The 23,495-nt window shown below is 41.1% G+C and overlaps 1 protein-coding gene across 3 annotated transcripts in view; it reads left to right on the forward strand.

Moving 5' to 3' along the window:
* LOC140205013 (carnitine O-palmitoyltransferase 1, liver isoform-like) overlaps nucleotides 1-22,518 on the forward strand; it is a 124,528-nt gene extending 102,010 nt beyond the window's left edge. For all 3 annotated transcript variants that reach the window (XM_072272069.1, XM_072272071.1, XM_072272072.1), the window contains 5 exons: nucleotides 2,593-2,727; nucleotides 3,009-3,161; nucleotides 4,355-4,468; nucleotides 8,443-8,535; nucleotides 19,411-22,518. In XM_072272069.1, the coding sequence (XP_072128170.1) occupies nucleotides 2,593-2,727; nucleotides 3,009-3,161; nucleotides 4,355-4,468; nucleotides 8,443-8,535; nucleotides 19,411-19,494 (579 nt within the window). In that variant the 3' untranslated portion in view covers nucleotides 19,495-22,518. The remainder of the gene's footprint in view (nucleotides 1-2,592; nucleotides 2,728-3,008; nucleotides 3,162-4,354; nucleotides 4,469-8,442; nucleotides 8,536-19,410) is intronic.
* The last annotated feature ends 977 nt before the right edge of the window (nucleotides 22,519-23,495 follow it).

The raw sequence follows: 23,495 nt of genomic DNA on the forward strand, positions 1-23,495 counted from the left end.
ATGGTATTGTTACAAGTAATGGTGGAAAGAGATGTAGTCCAGGTAGCTGTGAGAGTCAGTGGGTTTATAATAGATATCAATAAATAAGCTGTGAATAGAGGTAAAGACGGAGATCGAGAAAGGGGAAGGAGGTGTCAGAAATGGATCAAGTAAATTTGAGGCTGGGGTGCAAGTTGGAGGCAAGATGAATGAAGTCAATGAGCTGCAAGAGTGGTGATGGAGGGGAACTGGTTAGGTCTGGTGTCAGGAAAACATCGATTTCTTGAACTTCCAGTAATACTCTTTCTCCCTCTCCCCTCTCCATTACCCATTCCCATTTTCCCCCTCACCTTATCTCCTTACCTGCCCATCATTTCCATCTGGTGCTCCTTCCCCGCTTTTCTTTTTTCCATGGCCTTCTGTCCTTTCTTATCAGATTCCCCTTTATCAGCCCTCTATCTTTCACCAATCAACTTACTAGCTCTTTACTACACCCCTTTCCCCAGTTTCACCTATCACCTTGTTCCTTCCTCCCCTCCCGCACCAATCTAACCCTGACACCTCATCTTTTTTTTCTCCAGTCCTGATGAAGGATCTTGGCCTGAAACATTGACTGTACTCTTTTCCATAGATGCTGCCTGGCCTGCTGAGTTCCTCCAGCATTTTGTGTGTGTTGCTTAGGTGTCCAGCTTCTGCAAATTTTCTCTTGTTTGTGATTTACTAGTACATTTTTGACGGGGAGCCTAAAGTCTATTACTTTATAGCCATACAAAGCTGTGCAGAATTTCTCCTATTTTGTTGTGATGTTAATCTGTTAAAATCACAGAGCAATACAGCACATATACAGGCCCTTCGGCTGAGCAAGTCCACACTGATCAGTGTTCACTCAGCTTGTCCCAATTTCCTGTATTCAGTCTACATCTCTCTGAGCCCTGCCCCTCCTTGTACCTATCCAAGTGCTTCTTAAATGATACCATGTACCTGGCTCAACCATTTATTTAGGCAGCTTGTTTCATATACTCACTATCCTCTATGTCACAGGTTCCCTACCTTTTTTATGCCATGGACTTCACCTTCTCACTCCCACAGATATTGTTTGATCCCCTCAGTTCCTCCAGCAGATTTGTCTCTCCCGATTCCAGCATCCACATTCTCCTGTGTGTTCTGTTGGTTGATATGCTCCTCTCCTTCAGATTGTCTCAGAATGTCAGAATTTTCATTCAAATCATGAAATACATTGTTTTGCAGCAGCAGTACATTGCAATATATAATAAGAATACTATAAATTACAATAAGAAATATATATTAAATTAAATAGTGCAAAAAGAGCAAAATAAGAGAAAAAAATAGATAATTTACATGAGTTCATTGTCCATTCAGAAATTTGATGGCAGTGGGGGAAAAAAGCTGTTTCTGAAACACTGGGTGTGTCTTCAGGCTCCTGTACCACCTCCTTGACAGTAGCAATGAGGAGAGGGTATATTCTGGGTGATGGGCGTCCTTAATGATGGATGGTGCCTTTTGAAGATGTCCTCGATGCTGGGGAGGCTAGTGCCCATGATGGAACTGGCAAAGTTTGCAACTTTCTGCAGCTTTTTCCAATCCTGTGCAGTGGCTCCTTCATACCAGACGGTGATATAGCCATGGTACATGCCCTCCACGGTACATCTTTAGAAATCTGCGAGAGTCTTTGGTGACATACATTTTCCCTCCTTAACCTATATTTGCCTAGTACAATTCTGTGTGTTTCACTCTCCCAGCCACCTTTTACCTGTCTGTTGTTTTCTTTTGTACATTTCTTTCTTTATTGTGTTGTTGTACTTCACTTTTTAAAAACCCTTCTCGTACCATTTCTACATTCTCACAGCCTTTGTGCCTTGATTCTCTTTTTATTTTGCCTTAATTTATTTGTAACAAATCCCTCTTGGATACCTATTATTGACTCCTGATGTACCTTTTTCAACCACTCTATGCCTTTTAAGTTTTGTGCCTAACTATTATGATTGCAGGCTTTCTTATGAGTAAAAGCAATCTTTCCCCTAAATGGAGCAATTGTAGCTTAATCTATTGCAGCGTGAACTATGCCTTCCATCTGAAATGCACACTAATTCACTCCTGTAATACAGTGAATTATTCTGTAATTGAATATTCCTTGTGCCACTCGGGGTCAACTTCACTCAGTCTGGAATGATCTATTCTGTATCTAATTCAGGAGTATTGTAAAATGAAGCCTGTATGAGTCAAAGCAGACAAATGTGTTTTAAGAGATAGAAGATTAGAACTAACGAATATTAGCTTACCATCTTAACTTGATTTTGAAATTTATCCCATTCAAACTCCTTGATGGCTGTCATTCTATCCTTCAGTGTCAGTATTTTAGTTAAGTTTCAACCTGTGTTGAATGTGACCGTCTTCAAAGTGTAAATCATCCAGATCTCTTTCCCTCTGTCACAACTAACATTTTAAAATTGCATTTTCTTCTGATTTTTGTACTGGATTATACTTTACAACAATTGCTGGTAAGTTATTATGTTTTTTTTGGAAAGAATTTGTTAGGTAAGTAAAGGGACAGTTTGTTAACCATATTTGATTGTTTTGCTGTGTTTGTTGCAGGACAAAGGTTCATTCTGTTTAACCTATGAATCTTCAATGACTCGGCTGTATCGTGAGGGGAGAACTGAAACTGTGCGTTCATGTACTGTCGAGACTTGCAATTTTGTGACAGCACTGGAAAGTAAAAAGCTTTCGGTGAGGAAGGATTACTGTACACTAGGGGTCTGCAGGGCACCATACAGTGCGATAACTTGCAGAATGGCCAAATAGATTGGTATTCCAGTAACATGTTTGTCAGTTGGTATGTGAAACCAATATCAGAATAATGCAATAATAGATAATTAATGAAATCACAAAGAATAGAGAAAATTGGATGAGAATTTTTTTTGCCTCTTGAAATATGTTCTAATAGAAGTATTGTTTCTTTAGAAGACTTGATAAGGTTGCGTTATATTTAAATTTCTTTCCCTATGCAGAGGGAAGAGTGCCTGAATCTGTTCCGTATTGCAGCCAAGAATCACCAGCACATCAGTAGGCTTGCTATGTCTGGATGTGGTGTTGATCGGCATCTCTTCTGCCTCTATGTGGTGTCCAAGTACCTGGGAGTCAATTCACCCTTCCTTCAAGAGGTAAAAGGTTGTCAGTTGTGATGTTACACAGTTGAGGTAGTAAAATGGAGGAGGAGTTAAGTTGAGGCTAGTATGTATTCTTCTCCCAGCAGGGTAAGTTATCATCCTAACCTTCATGGAACTTACAGGGGAGAGCATTGAGCAATCAGAAAACACGCCATCCTGAGCTCACATCACCCATCCATTTAATAGGGACATAGGATCAAATATGGTTTCTGTTCAGAGAGAAACAAAAAACATCCAATCAAGAACTAAAGGAAATAAGAGCAGGAGCAGTTCCCCTGGCCCCTCAAGGCAGCTATGCCATTTAAAGTGATCATGGCTGATCTATACTAGCCTTCATTTCTCTACTGTACCAGATATTCTTCACTATCAGTTCCTCAATCTTTTGAAAGTTTAAGTACTTCTGATGAGTTAGTCTCCACAACTTCTGGGGTAGAGAATTCACAAAATTCACTATAGCTTGTTGAAACAGTAAGGGATGTACAATAAATGTAGGCTTTGCTAGTGATGTCACCATCTGAAAAATAAGTAACTGTTTTGGCTCTGACGGAATCAATGTTAACAGTATTCAAGATGCAGTGGATGAGGCACATAATTCTATAATTAGTGGAAGACAGAGTAAATGACAAAATTCAAAACCGAGCCATTGCAGATGCAGGGTACCTGGAATTTCAGAAATGTAAAATAGCAGGTCTGAAGACATCTGGAAAGTGAAAGTGAATTAACATTTCGGATCAAGATCAAGTTACAAGAAGGACTAATGATGCAGGACAAAGAAAATGATAATGCGACATGTAATAAATGAAAAGGCTGTTTTAAGGAACAATGGTAAAAGCCATGTGATGCAACTCACTAATAAAGTGTCAGGCATCATATAGTTATTGAAATAGTAAAGTGATGGGCAGGAGTATAGAACACCATGTATTATATTGATTAAAGAACTCAAGATAAATTGAGAAACTTGGTTAAGTTTCGTCAAGTTTAGGTTTGGTCATAGATGTTGAAAAGGGAGAGGAAGACATCATATTGAGATTATTGGAAAGCATAGTAAATGTAGGAAGTGCCTTGATTCAAATGTGATGAGAATGCAATATGCCTTTTAATCATGGAATATTACAGCTGATTTCATGTCTATAAGATGAACTCCAGTAGATTGTCCTATATGAAATTAGAAGTATATCCTTTTTTAGGTGCTTTCAGAACCATGGTGTCTTTCAACGAGTCAAACACCCATCCAGCAGATTGAACTATTCGACCTTGTGAATCATCCAGAATACATCTCCATTGGAGGTGGTTTTGGCCCAGTGAGTGTTTTGATATACATTCTCATTTAAGTTTTACTTATCATTTTCTCTTCCTACTTGACTAACACCCATTTCCCGGTATGTTACTTAGATACCTATTTCTCGGCTTTATTGCAGTTCATTCATTTAGTTGCCAAGCTTGTAGATGTAAGGAATTATGTATTTTGCTTATTCCTGTACCTGTTGAAATTGGTAAATTGCTGAAATTAAACAATTTTAGTTTCAATAACATTGATAATGTGTATTTAGGGTCTGTTTGCTCCAACACAAGATATTAATGTATTTCTTCAATGAAAAAATACAAAGATTCTCTTCATATTCAGTACGAGGAGCTGGGCATCAAATTGAAATGAATAATCTCTGGAGTATTACCTGAAAGAAACTAATGGTTTAAGCCATGTACAGAGGCAAATTGTAAAGGGACCATGAAGATATTGAGAAGCAAAATATACTGCCGACACTGTAAATCTAAAGTAAAAACAGAATGCTGAAATACTCTGCAGGTCAGTATCTCTGAAGAGAGATGCAAAGTTAAAATTGTCTTTTATTATCCACATCAAATCTTGTCCTCCCATCAGCTATTTTTTAGAATATTTCCATATTGTTGTGTACCTTTTGATAGCAAGGCGTTTTTTGCCTACAGAACTGCCACCCACTGGATGCTCTTTGTTTTTCACACCATTCTCTGTAAACTCTAGAGACTGTTGTGTGTGACTATCATAGGAGATCAGCAGTTTCTGTAGTACTGAAACCACTCTGACTGGTACTAACAATCATTCCACGGTTAAAGCCACTTAGATCACACTTCTTTCCTATTCTGATGTTTGGTCTGAACAATGAAACCCCTTGATCATGTAGTATGCTTTTCTGTATTGAATTGCTGCCACATGATCAGCTGATTAGATATTTACATTAATGAGCAGTTGTACAGATATACGGTGGCATGCAAAAGTTTGGGCACCCCTGGTCAAAATTTCTGTTACTGTGAATAGCTAAGCGAGTAAAAGATGACCTGATTTCCAAAAGGCAGAAAGTTAAAGATGACACATTTCTTTAATATTTTAAGCAAGATTACTTTTTTATTTCCATCTTTTACAGTTTCAAAATAACAGAAAAGGTAAAGGGCCCGAAGCAAAAGTTTGGGCACCCTACATGGTCAGTACTTAGTAACACCCCCTGTGGCAAGTATCACAGCTTGTAAACACTTTCTGTAGTCAGCTAAGAGTCTTTCAATTCTTGTTTGGGGGATTTTCGCCCATTCTTCCTTGCAAAAGGCTTCTAGTTCTGTGAGATTCTTGGGTCGTCTTGCATGCCCTGCTCTTTTGAGGTCTATTCACACATTTTCGATGATGCTTAGGTCGTGGAACTGTGAGGGCCACGGCAAAACCTTCAGCTTGCGCCTCTTGAGGTAGTCCATTGTGGATTTTGAGGTATGTTCAGGATCATTATCCTGTTGTAGAAGCCATCCTCTTTTCATCTTCAGCTTTTTTACAGACGATGTGATGTTTGCTTCCAGAACTTGCTGGTATTTGATTGAATTCATTCTTCCTTCTACCAGTGAAATGTTTCCCATGCCACTGGCTGCAACACAAGCCCAAAGCATGATTGATCCACCCCCGTGCTTAACAGTTGGAGAGGTGTTCTTTTCATGAAATTCTGCACCCTTTTTTCTCCAAACGTACCTTTGCTCATTGCGGCCAAAAAGTTCTATTTTAACTTCATCAGTCCACAGGACTTGTTTCCAAAATGCATCAAGCTTGTTTAGATGTTCCTTTGCAAACTTCTGTCGCTGAATTTTGTGGTGAGAACGCAAAAAAGGTTTTCTTCTGATGACTCTTCCATGAAGGTCATATTTATGCAGGTGTCGCTGCACAGTAGAACAGCACACCACCATTCCAGAGTCTGCTAAATCTACCTGAAGGTCTTTTGCAGTCAAACGGGGGTTTTGATTTGCCTTTCTAGCAATTCTACGAGCAGTTCTCTTGGAAAGTTTTCTTGGTCTTCCAGACCTCAACTTGACCTCCACCGTTCCTGTTAACTGCCATTTCTTAATTACATTACGAACTGAGGAAACGGCTACCTGAAAACACTCTGCTATCTTATAGCCTTCTCCTGCTTTGTGGGCATCATTTATTTTAATTTTCAGAGTGCTAGGCAGCTGCTTAGAGGAGCTCATGGCTGCTGATTGTTGGGACAAGGTTTGCGGAGTCAGAGTATTTATAAAGCTTTGAAATTTGCATCATCTGGCCTTTCCTAATGATGACTGTGAACAAGCCATAGCCCTAACAAGTTAATTAAGGTCTGAGACCTTGGTGAAAGTTATCTGAGAGCTCAAATCTCTTGGGGTGCCCAAACTTTTGCATGGTGCTCCTTTCCTTTTTTCCACTCTAAAATTGTACACAACAAAAATAATACACTAATCTTGCTTAAAATGTTGAAAATGTTTCATCTTTAACTTTATGACTTTTGGAGATCAGTTCATCTTCTACTCACTCAACTATTCACAGTAACAGAAATTTTGACCCGGGATGCCCAAACTTCTGCATGCCACTGTACCTAATAATATTGTCACTGAGGCAACGTTCTGAATAGCTTATTCCAAACAAGCCCTTGTGATGCTGTTAGCTTTCAATCAGAGTAGGAAGAAAGAGGAAAGTAAGGTGGAGAGTGGGATGGCAAGTGCAATTTAGAGTACAGAAAGTTGTTAATAGCTTTTAGGGAACAGATGAGTGTGGTTCAGCAGAGAAAACTAGCAGTTTTGAATCTTAAGTATTGAAAGTCCACAAAGGCTAACAGGTAAAACGTAAAAATACAAAAAAAAATAATGAAATGACATAATGGAAGAAAGGCAAGGAGGGTTTCAAAATATTTTACACCAAGGCATTTTTTGAGAATAGAGTACTTTTTATGAAGGATATGTCTGAGCCAGAAACAATTTCTTCTTTTGGGGAAAAAATGGACAGTTTGAAACAGAGAGCTATAGATTTACACAGGAGAGCAAACTTGGGTTTGAATACTACAGCAAAGAGGCACAGGGCAGAATGACCTCCTTGGTACAACAATTTTCTTTGATTCTAAGTTATCAATTTCAGGAAGTGTCAATTAAAAGATCAGCATCACAACATTTTTACAGCGAAAGGTACTTGATCCAATGTCAGGCCTTCAACTTTGAAAACATTACAAAATTGTATCCAAGTCTGTATCACTTCATGGGAGAGTTATTTGGAAAGCTGTCTGCCTAGTACATGGAGAAACATTTAGTTCCTTTCTCTTGAAAGATGTAACTAAAAATATAGTAAGATTTCATCCTTTTGGGTGTGCTGAACATATGCTAATATCTACATCAAACTCCTGAAACTATCTGGCGGATTGGGCAAAAATACATTAAAATCAGAGTCAGGTTTATTATCACTGGCATGTGACGTGAAATTTGTTAACTTAGCAGTGACACGGTGTCTTTTGCCCACCAATTACGGTTTCTGCGGCAACCCTGATGCAAAGCTCAGAGCTGCCAAGTCATTGTGGCACTGATTCTTAGAAGTAAGTTGGCATTTAAAGAACCTTACTCCGTGGCAGTCACAGTACAACAGCTGTGAAGGTAAAGTAAGGAGATGGAGAGATGATGCTCTCCCTTATGCCTAGGTGAAATATTTAACATAAGCCTGACATAATGTGCATATACAAGGGGTGATTGATAAGTTCGTGGCCTAGGTAGAAGGAGATGAATTATGCAGCTCTCGTTACATGCTTGTGCAATTCAGCTCTGAGCGAAAATGCAGAAAGTTTGAAGTTTCTTCTCATCTCCTTCCAGAAGGGACCCCTGTGCTCCACGACCACTGGACTGTGTGTGTAAATGTAGGAAAAATAAATGCGCTAGGTTTTCTAAAATTGACTCCTACCTTAGGCCACTAACTTATCAATCACCCCTCATAAATTAATAACCTTGTAACTGAATCCCTTGTCTCTCTTTTCAGGTTGCAGATGATGGTTATGGTGTTTCTTACATAATCGTTGGAGACCACCTCATCAACTTTCACATTTCCTGCAAAGTCTCCAGCCCCTTGACGGTAAAGTTGCAGCACTCAGTCCTTGCTTTCTCTGGATTTACTGGTGCAGAGAGAAGGATAATGCTTTCATTAGTTGTTTGTTTTTGCTTCTCCTCTTGCCTGTTCAACATAACAGAAGGCTGAAGGGTTGCATTTATTGTGCAACTTGTATTACCTTGTGTTTTATTGCTTTTTGTTTTGTCCCTCTTCTGGTTCATTTATTTTCACTGTATTGTCCTCTGCCCAACAGATCAGGAAGGTAGCCTCTAATTGATAGTTCCATCCAAATTACAGTCAAACTTCAGTAGTCTGGTATGCTAGCACTTGGACTACTGCATGCTACTTTTATATGTTACACAGTAGTATAATAGTTTTTTCAGTAAGAATCAGAATCAGGTTTATTTTCACTGGCGTATGTTGTAAAATTTGTTTTGTGCAGCAATACATTCCGATACATAATAAAAACTATAAAACTCCTCAGGGAGGAGGAGAAGATGGCGCGACAGCAGCGTGCGTGGCCTCTCCGGTGAATGATATCTGTAATCTGTCAAGTAGGGGACCGTGCACAATTCTGATTTGATGGAGACAGATGTGAGAGTATGGAGGAACATTTGGAAAACTTCTGAAATGCCTGCTTCGCTGTTGCTGCTACTGCTACTGTGTGGTAACCGGAATCTCCGGAGCTTAAGGCCCCGAATCCTCGGCTTTGCTTGTTTCAGCGGCCGGGGCTAGGTCGAAGGCGCTCAGCAGAGCATGGCGCTCGGGAGGCTGTGTCAGAAGGGCTGGTCAGAGGCTCGAAGTTTTTGGATGGACGGACTCAGTGTCGGCTGTGGTCGGCTGCTTCCAAGGCATCGGCAAGTTGACCGTGCCTGGAGGTTTATGGCAGGGAGTTTCTCCCTTTTGCCGCCTGCTATCGGGGACTCTGGAGTCGATCGACTCGGGGACTTTGAAACTTTTTTTACCGTGCCCATGGTTTGTTCTTCATCAAATTATAGTAGTGCTTTGCACTGCTGTAACTATATATAATTATGTGGTTCTGTCAGTGTTAGTCTTTGGTTTGTCCTGTTTTCTGTGATATCACTCCGGAGAAACATTGTATCATTTCTCAACGCATGTATGCATTTCTAAATGATGGCTGAGTGTTCTCATAATCTAAAAAATAAATATGAGAAACATATACACACACTGTACTGTGCAAAAGTTTTAGGCACAGGTAAAATAATTCTATAAGGCGAAGATGCTTTCAAAGATAATGAAGAGTTTCTAAATATCAAAAAACTTGCTATAAATATAGTAAATGATGAAAATCTAAATCAAATCAATATTTGGTGTGACCACCCTTTGCCTTTAAAACTGCATTCTTTTAGGTAGACTCTTGTGCAATTTTATAAGAAAATCAGCTGGTGGGTTGCAGTTCTTCTGCAGACTTTGTCTGCGTCTCCAGGTAAACCAGACAGCCTCAATGAATATGAGATTAGTGCTCTGTGGAGGCCTTACCGTTGATTACAGAACTTCTTGTCTTTTTGCAGACGATAGTTACTTATGACCTTGGTCGTGTGTTTGGGGCCATTCTCCTGCTGCAGAATGAAGTTGCAACCAATCGGGCGCCTTCTTGATGGTATTCTGTGATGGATGAGAATCTACTTGTGCTTCCCAGCATTGAGGATTCCATTAATTGTGACCAGATCACCTATTCCATTTGCAGAAAAGCAGCCCCAAATCTGTAGGGCGCCTCCACTATGCTTCACTGTTGGCTGCAGGCACTCATCCATGATGCATTCTCCCTTGCTCTTCTACGGACAAACTACCTGCTGTTTGATCCAAAATTTTCAAATTTGAACTTGTCACTGCAGAGCATTTGCTGCCATTTTTCAGCACCCCAGTCCTTGTGTTTTTGTGCATGGGTGAATCCCTTTGTTTCCACTTTGGAGGAATGGCTTTTTGGTAGCAATTCTTCCGAAGGCCACTTCTGATAAAACTTCTCCAGACTGTAGAGGGGTGTACTTGAGTTCCAGTGATTTCTATGAGTTCAGAGCTGATAGCAGTGCTGGACTTGTTCCAATTTTGAAGGGATGTCAGTTTGATTTACATCTCCTCTGCTGCACTCAGTTTCTGCGGCTGCCCACTGCATTTCTGGTCCTCAACCTTGCCCGTTTCTTTGTACTTCTTCAGAAGACCTTGGATGGCACATTCTGACAATCCTATCTGCTGCAAAGTGTTGGCTTGGGAGAGATCTCACAGGATGTCCACCTTGTGTCCTGTTCTGTGCTTACTCTTGCCATGGTGTAAGAATGATCATTTGGAGGTTCAACTGTCACCTCTGCCACACCCTCACCTTTGAGTCTGGTTATTCTTCACCATGTTTGATTTCTTCTACACCTGTTTCTTTTTCAGTTGTAAAGTGGTCTATTAGTCATAGACATAGTCATATTTTATTGATCCCAGGGGAAATTGGTTTTCGTTACAGTTGCACCATAAATAATTAAATAGTAATAAAACCATAAATAATTAAGTAGTAGTATGTAAATTATGCCAGGAAATAAGTCCAGGACCAGCCTATTGGCTCAGGGTGTCTGACCCTCCAAGGGAGGAGCTGTAAAGTTTGATGGCCACAGGCAAGAATGACTTCCTATGACGCTCTGTGTTGCATCTTGGTGGAATGAGTCTCTGGCTGAATGTACCCCTGTGCCCAACCAGTACATTATGTAGTGGATGGGAGACATTGTCCAAGATGGCAAGCAACTTGGACAGCATCCTCTTTTCAGACACCACCGTCAGAGAGTCCAGTTCCATCCCCACAACATCACTGGCCTTACGAATGAGTTTGTTGATTCTGTTGATGTCTGCTACCCTCAGCCTGCTGCCCCAGCTCACAACAGCAAACATGATCACACTGGCCACCACAGACTCGTAGAACATCCTCAGCATCGTCTATTACTATTACTTAATATCTTACTTTCTTTAACAAAATGCATAAATTTCTCTAACATTTTTTCGAAAATCGATGTTTAGCAATCTAAAATTTGCTCTTTTTGACTATACGTTAATGCAGAAGACAAAAATGAACATCTAAAACAAAATTTATATATATGTATAATACACACACAAATATAAATTAAAAATTTAGGGTTTCTAAGACCTTTGCACTTTGTGTTTATATAAAAAATATACAGACTTAGTGTTCATTGGTTCATTATCCATTCAGAAATCTGATGGTAGAAGGGAAAAGGCTGTTCCTGAAATGTTGAGTGTGTGTCTTCAGGCTCCTGTACCACCTCACTGATAATAGTAATGTCCTGGGTAATGGGGGTCCATAATGATGGTTACTGCCTTTTTGAGGTATCACCTTTTAAAGGTGCCCTGGATGCTGGGGTGATCCCTGGTGCCCATGATGGAACTGGCTGAGTTTATAACTTTCTGCAGCTTTTTCTGAAACCTCTTTACCAGACAGAATGCAACCAGTCAGAATGCTCTCCACGATACATTTGTAGACATCTGTGAGTGGCTTTGGTGACTGGTGTAGGGGGTAGGGCTTTGGGTTCCTGAATCATTAGGCCTCTTCTGGGGGAGGTACGACTTGTATAAAAAGGGCGGGTTACACCTGAACCCAAAGGGGTCCAATATCCTAGCAGGCAGGTTTAATAGAGCCCTTTGGGAGAGTTTAAACTAATTTGGTAGGGGGATGGAAACGGGAGTGATAGAGTTGAGGAAACGGAAAACAGAAATAAATCAAAGATAGCGTGCAACAGAGATGATAGAAAGGACAGGCAGGAGATGAGGCATAATCACAGCCAGCAGGATGAGTTACAGGGCCATAGAGACGTGGTGCAGTTAAAACAGAAAGCAACAAATACTGGACTGGAAGTGTTATATTTGGATGCAAGCAGCATAAGAAATAAAATGAACAATCTTGAAATTCAGCTACGGATTGGCAAGTATGACGTTGTGGCCGTCTCAGAAACTTGTCTAAAGGATGGCTGCCATTGGGAGCTTGTCCAAACTCTGGACAGGCTCACAATGCTAGTTTTAGTGAATTCTAGGGTGAGGGCTGTGTAAGGTAACGTAATTGATGGAAATATACGTAATTCACAACCACTGACATCGAGTTGAGCTTTCACTTTAAGTAACACACATCAAAGTTGCTGGTGAATGCAGCAGGCCAGGCAGCATCTCTACGAAGAGATACAGTCGACGTTTCGGGCCGAGACCCTTCGTCAGGACTAACTGAAGGAAGAGCTAGTAAGAGATTTGAAAGTGGGAGGGGGAGGGGGAGATCCAAAATGATAGGAGAAGACAGGAGGGGGAGGGATAGAGCCAAGAGCTGGACAGGTGATTGGCAAAAAGGATATGAGAGGATCATGGGACAGGAGGCCCAGGGAGAAGGAAAAGGAGGAGGGGAGAAAACTCCAGAGGATGGGCAAGGGGTATAGTCAGAGGGAGAAAAGGGGGGGGGGGAGAGAGGAAAGAGAGAGAGAGAGAATATATAAATAAATGACGGATGGGGTACGAGGGGGAGGTGGGGCATTAGCGGAAGTTAGAGAAGTCGATGTTCATGCCATCAGGTTGGAGGCTACCCAGACAGAATATAAGCTGTTGTTCCTCCAACCTGAGTGTGGCTTCATCTTTACAGTCGAGGAGGCTGTGGATAGACGTATCAGAATGGGAATGGGATGTGGCATATCAGAATGGCAATTAAACCATCTTTCACTTTAAGTGGTTGGTCTGACATGATGATGTAAAAATGTAAAGGGTTTTAGCGCACTTTGAATTCAGTTTTTTTGATGTTCAATAAATGAGTTGCTACAGCTTTTCTGAACATAAAACACCTCCGTCATTCTATTTGTGAAAACCTACACAACTCCCATTCTTTGTCTTTTATGAACAATCTTTATCTAGAATTAGGATCCATTCCTTCATCTTTTTATAAACTATGCTGGATCATTGGGGTTGTGCGCTTTAGAAAGGAGGGACAGAAGCCTCACCACTAGATCAGGAATAACTATTTACCTATAACCATCAGGAACATGCATAACCAACCTACACAACCCTGATTTTACCTCAGCAATGGTACAGTACAGATCCAATGTTGCATTATCATTCTTTCCTCAACTTGTTTTTTTAAACATCATTGTCATGCTTTGCACAGTCTTTCTTCACTCTATTGTATAGTTTATGTTCTATGTGTTGTGATACTGCTGCAAATAAGTTTTTCATTGTACCCGTACCTCACACTACTTGCACATATTTGTGTTAGTGTCATTGTAAGCAAATATCTACATACATCTCAGGAGAAGAACAGTTATCTGCACAAAGCTGGATAGTTTGGATATAACTGTGGTCATAGATGGAACCGAAATGTGATGCATGGGATTTCAACTGGAATTCACATTTAATGAATTGGGGTTACAGATAAGAATGGGCAGAGCTAACAAGGATTCATTAAAGGGAAATCACGTGATAAATTTATTGGAATTTTGTTTGAGGTAACAACTCATCATAGGTCGCATCTGAAATTTCCAGTTGGCGGACGATTTCCCTCCACACCGCTCTGACATGTTGGGAAATCATGTACGTGGCAGGTTACAGCAGTGGTTTGCCTTTGCCTTCTGCCGGGTGAGTTTAAAGGGGACACCACCTCTTGTAGTGGATGGCCTTGTCGTGCTCTTAGCGCTCCACCAACACCTGCTGGCCTGCCTTCTTGACCATTGGACCATTAATCGGTCTCTTCCACTCAATCTGCCATGGCCAAACTTCACACGCTGGAATAGGCAGACATCCTACCTCACCGAGGGTTGAAGACTCGTCGGCTACCCTCACCTGGTTTAGCCCGTCTGCCGAGATGATTTACTGGGGTTTGGTCGCTGCGCATGCTACAGCTACTTGGTGAGAGCTGAGCGCCATGTGGGGACCAAAGGTGGACGAGCTGTCCTGAAAAGGGCACGGCAGGCCCCCCCACCAGAGGTGCCACCCCTCCCTAGACACCCCATACTAGGTAGCAACTAGCACATGGATAAAAGGCAACTACGAGGGGTGATTGATAAGTTCGTGGCCTACGGTAGAAGGAATCAATTGTAGAAAACCTAATAATCCCCTCCTACATTTACACACTCAGTCCAGCAGTTGTGGAGCATGTGGATCCCTTCTTTGTAGAAGTCGGCGTCTTGGACCTCCAAAAGTGGACCACAGCAGGGGTGATTGATAAGTTAGTAGCCTAAGGTAGAAGGAGATGAGTTAATACCTTCAAACTTTCTGTATAATCACTCAAAGAGTTGAACTGCAAGTGCATGTGACGAGAGCTGTATAACTCATCTCCTACCTTAGGCCACAAACTTATCAATCACCCCTGTTGTGGACCACTTTCTGGAGGTCCAAGGTGCCGACTTCTACAAAGAAGGGATCCGTATGCTCCATGACCGCTGGACTAAGTGTGTAAATGTAGGAGGGGACTATGGTGAAAAATAAATGTGCTAGGTGTTCTAAAATTGACTCCTTCTACCTTAGGCCACAGACTTATCAATCACCCCTCGTAGTTAATGTAGTGTATTTGGACTTTCTGCAGGCCTCTAATAAGGTGCTACGCAAGAGATTAGCAAACAAAATTAGTACACAATTTTGAGGGTTATATAATAGCACAGATTTAGGATTGGTTAAAGGATAAAACAGAGGGAATGGTCACGTTTTTGTGTGGGAAGCTGAGACCAGCAGTATGACCCTTGGTTTGGTGCTGAGGCGCCATTTGTTCACAATCTATGCCAATAATTTGGATGAGAGGATTGTCTAGTTTATCAACATTTGCTCACGAAGCAAAGAGATGGCAGATTCAAACAAATATAACACAACTAGAAGAGGAATAAAGACCTTAAAGACATTTTCAAAAAGAGGAGCAGAAATAAGCTATTCAGCCCATCGCGTCTCCTCTGACATTCGATTGTGACTGATTTAATAGGGAACCAGGCCATATGGCCTGACACAAATTGTGGGGATAATGCTAGACTCCACTATTAATTAGGTGGTGACAGGAATAGAACCTAGCAGATTCAATGTAGATTTATGAAGGGAAAAGAGAGTTTTTGAAGTTGTAACTGATAGAACAGAAAGAGCAACCTAGGGTAATGTAAATTGGAGATGCAAGATACTGTGGATGCTAGAATCTGGACAAAAAAAAATCAGTCCAGATGAAGGGTCTTGACCTGAGATGTCGGCCGTCTTTCTGCCTCCAGAGATGCCGCTTGACCTGTTGAGTTCAACCAGTATTCCTGCTGCTAGTTACTATAATGTGTTTGTTTTAAAGTGCCACACCATGGGCTAATAATCAACCCATTATGGCTTAAGTGCTCGAAAAGAGTGCGGAGGTGGGATACATTTTCAGATTTGGACAAGTATGTCATCCAGGTAAACAAAAATGTGGTGCACGCGCTTGACAGATTCTTTGTGGGGATCTTACTGGGGGAGCAGGATAACAACCCAAAGTCCTTGACATCCACGAACTAGCAATTTTTAAGATTGTCCAACAGTCTTTGGGCACACGGGAAATTGAGTAGAGGTCTAGCCACTTCGGGCAGCACGAAGTCCCATGTGTAATGTCGCCCATCAACCTCACCCATTTTGTCCCATAAGTCTGCATTTGCTGCCATTGGTAGTCTCCAGCGACATTTCATTGCTGTTTGAAGAAGAAGAAAGCCCTTAACTCTGAGTAGAATCATCGGGATGCAGTCGTGACGGCCTTTTTTTTTTTTTAGCAGGCTTTCTTATTTTTACGAGGCCGAGTTGCTAGCTCGACGCTCAACCCAGCATGGATGGAAAGCGTGCAAGGGAGCCGGCTGGATTCGAGCTCAGGAGCCTTCGCTCCGAAGTCTGGCACTGATGTCACTATGCCACCAGGCGGCCTATTGCTGTTTGCCTTCTCATCAATTGGCGATGCTGACAGCACACTCACTTGAGCACCTATGTCACACAAGAACGTCGCCCTGAAAAGATGTTTGTAATGAACAGTAAACGATCTGGCAGTTGGAATCCATGGTGTTCACAGACCTCTGATGTCTCATGTGCTGGCACTGTCAAAGCTGCAAGGTGGTTGGCACTTCCTAGTGTTCCTACCAAAGTAAGCATGTTAAAAGTAGAAGCCCGGCATCGTCTGATTTGCAACTGCAGGTGTCCTTATGGAGGGGGCCTTGCTGATAGGGTTAATTGAGGTAGAGAAAGGAAGAGGAATGATGCATCGCTGCGTGGCTGAGTGTAAACTATCAACTATTTTAGCAAGCTCCCTATAGTCCATCACAGATGCATTAGAGAGGGTTATGCAAATTTGATGAAGCAGTTGCTGCATGAAGTGTTCTTTAAAAATAAACAAGGATGGTGATTTCCCAGGAGAGATGTAATGTGTCCCATTAGCTCCAAAGGCTTACCATCACCAAAGCTGGGCAAGGAGAGCAACTGTTTGGCACACTCAGACTCCAATAGTCCAAAGGTCTGTTAAAGAAAAAGTTTTCAGCCATCGGTATTTATCACATTCAGGTGGCTGTTCCAGTAGACTCTATACACTCACAGCCATGGAGTTGTTGAGCGACACTACTACATAGAAATATTTGGTATCGTTGGCAGAGATTTCTTGAAGTGTGAATTGAGCCTTTGCTTATATGAACCAAGCGACAGAATTTTGCTCCCAAAACTCTGGCAGTTTCAAAGCGACTGCATTGGCTGACGTGTTCAATAACTCTGGAGTCATCCTAGAGTATTGGGGTCACAAAGGTAGGTTTTCACAAATAAAATAGCGGAGGTGTTTTATGTTTCAGAAAAGCCGTAGCAACTTATTTATTGAACACCAAAAAAACAAACTCAAATTGCACTAAGAGCCCTTTATGTTACGTCATCATGTCAGACCAGCCTCTTAAAGTGAAACCCAAACTAAATATCAGTGGTTGTGAATTATTTACGTTTCCACCAGTTAAGTTACCCTACAGTTGGAGGGAGATAGTATTAATCTGAAGATTTTAAGTGCTGGGGAGATCAACAACTGAATGCATCAGTTTAGGGTTATGAAACGCTATCAGAACTTCCAAAGACTGCCAACTAAGTTGAAGAAAATTTTGATAAAGTTTAAGGAATATTCCCCCACTCCCCCCGCCCAAGGAAAGGGAAAGTGGTGAGGATCTGCCTGGAAGGAAGTGAGGACAGATTTAATTGATCCTTTCATTTGGGAACTGGGTATGTATCATTAAGTCTATGGGCAAGAGATTGGGACTAGCTTGATCAATATATAGAGACGCTATTGACTTGACAGATTGCAGGTCCTCCCACTGTGTCAGAAAGTCGTAGAGCTCAACAGCACAGAAACAGACCCTTCATAACTATGTGTACCAGAGGATAAGGGTGATCAAGTCAAGTCACTTTTTACTGTCATTTCGACTATAGCTGCTGGTATAGTACACAGTAAAAACGAGACAACATTTTTCAGGACCATGGTGCTACATGAACAATATAAAAACTACACTGAACTGCGTAAAAAAACAACACAAAACTACACTAGGCTGTAGACCTACCCAGGACTGCATAAAGTGCACAAAACAGTGCAGGCATTACAATAGATAATAAACAAGACAATATGCACAGTAGCAGTCAGTAGGTTGGTGTCAGTCCAGGCTCTGGGTATTGAGGAGTCTGATGACTTGGGGGAAGAAACTGTTACATAGTCTGGTTGTGAGAGCCTGAATACTTCGGTGCCTTTTGCCAGATGGCAGGAGGGAGAAGAGTTCGTATGAGGGGTGCGTGGGGTCCTTCATAATGCTGTTTGCTTTACGGGTGCAGCGTGTGGTGTAAATATCTGTAATGGCGGGAAGAGAGACCCCGATGATCTTCTCAGCTGACCTCACTATCCGCTGCAGGGTCTTGCAATCCGAGATGGTGCAATTTCTGAACCAGGCAGTAATGCAGCTGCTCAGGATGCTCTCAATACATCCTCTGTAGAATGTGGTGAGGATGGGGTGTGAGAGATGGGCTCTTCTCAGCCTTCGCAGAAAGTAGAGACGCTGCTGGGCCTTCTTCGCTATTGAGCTGGTGTTGAGGGACCAGGTGAGATTCTCCACCAGGTGATTTGGTGCTCTTAATGATATCTATGGAGGAGTCGTCGATGTTCAGTGGAGAGTGGTCGTTCCGTGTCCTCCTGAAGACAACAACCATCCCTTTTGTTTTGTTCACATTCAGAGGCAGGTTGTTGGCTCTGCACCAATCCGTTAGCCGCTGCACCTCCTCTCTGTATGCTGACTCATCGTTCTTGCTGATGAGACCCACCACAGTCGTGTCATCGGCGAACTTGATGATGTGGTCGAGCTGTGTGTTGCAGCACAATCGTGGGTCAGCAGAGTGAACAGCAATGGACTGAGCACACAACCCTGGGGTGCCCCCGTGCTCAGTGTGATGGTGTTGGAGATGCTGCTTCCAATCCGGACTGACTGAGGTTTCCCAGTCAGGAAATCTAGGATCCATTTGCAGGGGGAGGTGTTCAAGCCCAGTAGGCTCAGCTTTCCAATCAGTTTCTGAGGAATGGTTGTGTTGAATGCCGAACTGAAGTCTATGAACAGCATTCGAACGTATGTGATAGACTGACAAGTTCTCTTTCTATGTTGCTACTGCTGAGTGTTTCCAACATTTTCTTTTGGAGCCCAAGGGCCAAGTTGAGCTCAAAGAACAAGAAGTATGAATTTCAAGCTGACATGTTGTCAGTAAATCCAAACAAACAGAACATTAATGCATAATCTTTGGTAAATTAGACTTGGGTGCTGGAAAATCATGTCAACTATGAGAGAAAAGATGAATGCACATGAAGAAAATGATAAACTAGTTATCTGATTTTAAAAAACTATACTGATTAATTTTTTTTCTCCTTTTACTTTCTGAAAGGATGCTCATCGTTTCGGCAGAAACATCTTACAAGCAATGTTAGACATCATGGCACTCTTCAATTTGGATGGGAAAAAGCCCTAAATGTAGAAGCCCTAAATCTACCTGACACAGCAAAAGGGAGAAAAACAAAACAATGACGATCTTGAACATCTCGAATTTTTGAGCGTCCATCTTCTGAAGGACCTGGCGTGCATATGCACTGTTTTTTTGTGTCAACTTAATTTATTTGTTTGTGTCATGGGGGCTAATTTTTAAATTAAAAGAACAAAAGGCAACAACAATGCAAAAGAAAGGGACTTACGTTGGATTTCTGGTGTGTGTAAGAGACTGGGCTTGAATTTAAGTTAAATTCTTTTTTTCCCACTTTAAAAAAACAGGCTTGTTATTACCCTTCTACTTATTTTGTGCTAACATGCAGAGTTTGTGCTCATTAGCCTGTACACCCCTCTGTCTTTAAACTCAGGATGCACAGTAACACTGCAAAGAGTTTTCCCTCATTTATCCTTGGGATTGAAAGGGTCAGTATCAGGGAGCAATCAGTTGAGTAAGATTCACTGGACCCAGTGTTGAATGGCAAATAATTTTGCAACAGTGGAGCTTTACTGCAGGACCCACATTGCATAGGTGTGAGTGGGGCTGTGAAAAGTTTTAACACAAAAACTTGCTGCAGATTTTTTGTGGATTGGGGACACACATGTTATCACCTCGTCCTTCTTAGATCATTATTGAGGAAGTAGTATTTCATTTGATGGAGAGATAGGATTACTGTTCCAACTTTGTATCTAGTTGATCAGATTTTTTAATGTATGGGTGCCAAGCTTCCTAACCCTCTGGCTGTAGCTGAGGATATATAAATCCACTGTTGCTTAATTTTAAAAACAGTAGTAGCTTTGAAAGAAAAACTTGTGTACCACTGAGAAGTTCAATCCCTGTTGTTACTTGGAAATAACTGCTCATAGATACTCACATTAATATATAGTACAGCAGAGAGACAGGCACTTCAACCCTCCATGTCTGTGCTGATACTAATTCCATGTGCCTGCAACATGTTCTGTATGTCTCCATTCCCTGCCTGTATAGTGCCTTGTAAAAGTATTCTGCCGCAACCCTTTGTTCACATAAATGAGTCTTACAACTAGGGATTTTGATCAATTTAACGTAAGTTTTACTTGTGAATCACATGCTCCTTTTTCACAGTAGAGCCCAAAAAACAGAAAATTTTAAAGCATGAAAAGCAAAAAATTCAAAAACTGAAATGTCAGCAGTTTATAAGTTGTCATCTCCCACTGCACAGTACTTAGTTGAACCACCTTTTGCAGCTATTACAGTCCATTAGCTTTGCACGATGTAATGGAGCAAGATTTGCCCATTCATCTTTGCAGAATTGTTCAAGCTGTGCCAGGCTAGCTGGGGAACAGTGGTGTACAGTAATCTCAGAGGTCTTGCCAGAGAAGTTCAATAGGGTTAAGGTCAGGACTTCTTCCTTGCCATTCCTCCATAAATACTGTTTTTGTGTAAGGCCTTAGATTGTGGAGCTATGAACTTCATCTCCAGTAGCAGCCACTGACTTCTGCAGCTCACTCAGTGACTGATGACGTCACAGTCAGCTCTCTTACAAGAGCCATTATTCTCTGGCGACAAAGTTTAGAGCATTGACCTAGGCAGTGTGGCTGTAGTTTCATATTCTTTCCACACTTTCATGATACTCTGAGGTATGTTCAGTACCTTTAAGATGATGTCATACCTTTTCCCAGATTTGTGCTTCTCCATTATCATTTCCTTGAATGGTCTTTTGTCTTCTACCATGCTGTTGGACCTTACAGAGAGAGTGGGTTTTTATTCAGGTGATCCTCCAATTTTCTACATCAACAAATTGGGTGAGTTGGTGAGGTAATACAGAGTATTGCACCTGAGGAAAGTTAGCATAGTAATTACAAAGGGGATGAATACTTATTTGACTTCACAATTTTGGTTTATAATTTTTAGTAAATCATTGGTGGGTGTTGGAGTTTTTATTTTGATACAAAATGTTTTGTAGCTTAGTTCAAAAATCCTACTTCAATATATTTTAAATTTAGAAAACGATACAGTAAAATGTGAAATAGTTTTGGGCACTGAGTACTTTTTCAAGACACAGTATTCGCATGTCTGTCTATATGCCTTTTAGATGTTGTTATTGTATCTACTTCTAATACCTTTCTTGGCGGCATGTTACAGGCACCTACCACTCAAAAAAATAAGTTTGCCTCACCAATCTTCTTAAAGCTTTTCCCCTCACCTTAAGACTATGCCTTCAAGTAGTTGATGTTTCCACCCTGAGAAAAAGGTTCTATCTGCCCTACCTATGCCCTTTACAATTTTATCTACTTCGATCAGTCCGTCCCTCAGCTTCCAAAGAAAACCAAGTTTATCTAACCTCTCCTTCTAGCTAATACTTAACAATCCAAGGAACGTCCTGATGAATCTCTTCTGTGGCATCTTCAAAGCCACCATGTTCTTCTTGATTTGCAAACAGAACTGAACACACAACTCCAAATGCAACCTAACCAAAGTTTTACACAGCTGCATCATGAGTTCCTGACATTGACACTCAATACCCCAACCAGTGAATGCAAGCATGCCTATCCTTACATTTGTACAGCACAGACAATCTGTGCTATCACTATTTTTAAAAAAACATGAAAGATCTCTTCTGAAAATCTGCATTAAGGTTCCAGTTTTAGGTGGAGAATTTATTTACTAGCCAAAAGTGCACAGCAGATCAGCAGCTTAATGGTTTAGCAGCCATCAAGCCCAGTTATGAAGATGACTACCCTGAGAAGAACTAGAAAGATGCAGTAATCCCAAGGAGAATTGAAGAGGAACCTTCATGAGGTGTTTTGTTTCAGTGTGGGAGAACTTCCGTGACACCCACACATTAAATATGAAGCTCAATTTGTATTTCAAATTTTCTGTATTTTTATTATCTTTGATAAAATATTTAGTGCCATTATTTTCGCAAAGACTGATTTTTATAAGCTGTTGATTTCAAGCCCTGTCTGATGAAGCTGGTGCCTTAAATGCAAATTATTAAAACTAGAACTGAACTGTTTGCATTAAACTGGACCTCTGGTTAGCCAGCATTCCTTTTCTCCATGTGGACAGTCTTTGCTTCCCTCATTTTCTGTGGGACATATAATTGCAATAACCTGGTGCAGATTGAATCCAGTTGGAACAAAGTTCACAGAGCTGTGATCTGGGTGGGTTGGGGAGTTCTAGATTGAATAGGAAATAACCATTGAGTCAAATCAGTAGTTCGGATGGTGTGGAGTTCTAGAATTGACCTGTGCATTGCACATCTCTACCCATAATGTAGCTAATGTCCTGGATATGTTTGGGAAGATTTTCTTTTCTTTTACCTAAATTGTAAAGGCATCTTTTGGAAAAAACTGTTTTCTTTACTCCACCACCCATTTTATCATAATGCTAAAATCTCAGCCTTGTTTAGCAACCACTGTTTGCTGCCCTCATGGATCTACTGTCCTGGGCTGAAACCAAAGACAGTGAGTGACTGGCTAACCAGGAGTTTGAGGCTGGCTCTTAACACCATGCAATTTGTACTGTTTTGAATATATTCCACTACATTGGTAATTCTGTATGGGGAATTCCTGTGAGAAGTTAAGCCTATCTGGCAGGAGAGTGACACCAAATAGGAGAAATACATGAGGCCTTAGATAAGCAAAATAGCTCAATATATGTGGAATTAAATGATGATTCTAGTTATAAGTAAGTGACAATCACATTTATAATAATTTATTGTAATATTTGCCAAAAACCTGTATTGTTGACCAAAAGCAGAGTTGAGATCCTGTTTCTTACTAGAATTGGAAGGGAATCTCCCTGTGGTACTCACTAGGGAAAAAGAAGTATGTGGAAGATTTATTTTGGCAATGGTTATTTTCTACTCTTAATCCATTTTCCTTTGCCTTTAGTAAGATGTACCACACCATGTGCAATGATTTCACATTGTGTAATTTCTTCCTGTGACAGTTGAGGGTGTGGGATTATTACTTTGGTTCTTTACACATAAACTGAATGTAGCC

Source organism: Mobula birostris, chromosome 11 (genome assembly GCF_030028105.1).
Source record: "Mobula birostris isolate sMobBir1 chromosome 11, sMobBir1.hap1, whole genome shotgun sequence".
NCBI classification, from domain to species: Eukaryota; Metazoa; Chordata; class Chondrichthyes; order Myliobatiformes; family Myliobatidae; genus Mobula; species Mobula birostris.